The 1,642-nt window shown below is 40.1% G+C and overlaps 1 protein-coding gene across 1 annotated transcript; it reads left to right on the top strand.

The window, feature by feature from the left end:
• Positions 1–229: 229 nt before the first annotated feature.
• SARC_15646 (hypothetical protein) lies at positions 230–1,546 on the top strand (the record flags this gene model as incomplete). The annotated part of the gene is made up of 2 exons (XM_014290237.1): positions 230–371; positions 1,007–1,546. Coding segments are annotated over 2 exons (436 nt in total), but the record flags the coding sequence as incomplete, so codon positions are not given.
• Positions 1,547–1,642: the final 96 nt, after the last annotated feature.

Genomic DNA, 1,642 nt, shown 5'->3' with positions numbered 1-1,642 from the left:
TTTTGTTTGAGTATTCTTGAAATCACCACTCCCGTTTACGCATTTGATGCACTAAATTCGTTGTTCAATTACTTTGCGCACACAAAATCGAAATGGCAATCAACCATGCTTACAATACTTCCTGTTGACACACTAATACATATATAATATACATATTTGTGTAGGTATGTGGACATGTGATTACATCCCAGTCTCGACACTTATTTACTCATCCCTCTGAACTTGTACCTCGCAGTCAAGATTGCTCACACGCGCACGGAACGTTTTCCGCCGACGGTTTGCGCGCTGACGTTCGAACGGGAAGAATGGTATGGTTTCTGCAACAGATCACCGACACCACAGTATCTGCGTCGGTACTCTCTAAAGATACGGTACGTGTTTCGTCTGTTTTTTCACTGTTGTACAACAATCACTACTACGTATTCTCCTATTATATTGTGTTTGAGTATTGACTATAATATTGGCATGAGTGCTCTCTAAAGATACGGTACGTTTCTCGTCTGTATGTTCTTTGCTATACAACTATTAAAAGCGCGTGATCTCCTATTATATCTTTTTTTGTTTGAGCATTTGCCACAGTATCGACGTCGGTGCTCTCTAAAGATACGATACGTTTCTCGTCTATATATTCTCTGTATACATCAATCAGCACTACTTGTTCACTACTATGTATTTGGAGTATTTTTCTCATGACCATCATCTTACCCCAATTTTTTACACAAGTACTTTTACTTTGTTGTGGAATGATGACAGATGCTCGCAATTGCTTGTACCCATCAGCACGCACACGATGTATATAAATTGTCTTTCCCATGGCAGCGTATCCAAAGCATTCGCAAGGTCAGTAGATCTTTCAGCAGAATACTACACGAGGTTCAATCCACCTTTTTAATCAGTGTACAGTGTCGTATATCGATGCACTGTGTAGTACATTATGTCCAATCGGGTTCGTATAGAGCCGGAAACACATCGACTTACTGGACCTTCTCCACTGTATTCTTCTCAGGGTAACCCCGGACTCTTGTCTGGAGGTGTAATGGTGCAAACCGCGCCCGGTTTTGTAGTACAGACGCGCCACGTGACGATGGGCACCATCATGAATGTTGAACACACACTGCTCAGGAGAATAGACAACGTTAACACATGGTACGAATCGCACACAGAGGTGCCGGATTTCGATATGGGACTCTATCAGGATGAGATGGATACCTTTTTAACCGCAAGCGCACCCTGGCACCCACCCACGAAAGAGAAGGAGGGAGATGGCGAATCAAGTGTGGAAGGGGAAAGTGAGAGTTAAACGTACGAGTCAAAATACAAATGAAATAAATTAAATATAATCCCCCCCCCCCTATACTCACGAATATTATTCCCGACGCTACATCTCTCGAAGATTGTACAAAGCGAATGCACAAAGCGAATGCAGCTAGTATACAATGTTGCAGCTATCTTGTGTACATTTATAGAGTCCCTTAGAGTGAGAGATAGTGGATAGGCAATACGTGTTTACTAATAAATTTAGGCACGGGAAATTTCTTGGTTCTTGGTATATATATATATATATATATATATTTATATATAGATATATATTTATATAGATATATATATATACATATATATTTACATAGATATATATAGATAA

Source organism: Sphaeroforma arctica (assembly GCF_001186125.1).
Source record: "Sphaeroforma arctica JP610 unplaced genomic scaffold supercont1.6492, whole genome shotgun sequence".
In the NCBI taxonomy this organism is placed as follows: Eukaryota; class Ichthyosporea; order Ichthyophonida; genus Sphaeroforma; species Sphaeroforma arctica.
This window is presented reverse-complemented; position numbering and strand designations above follow the sequence as displayed.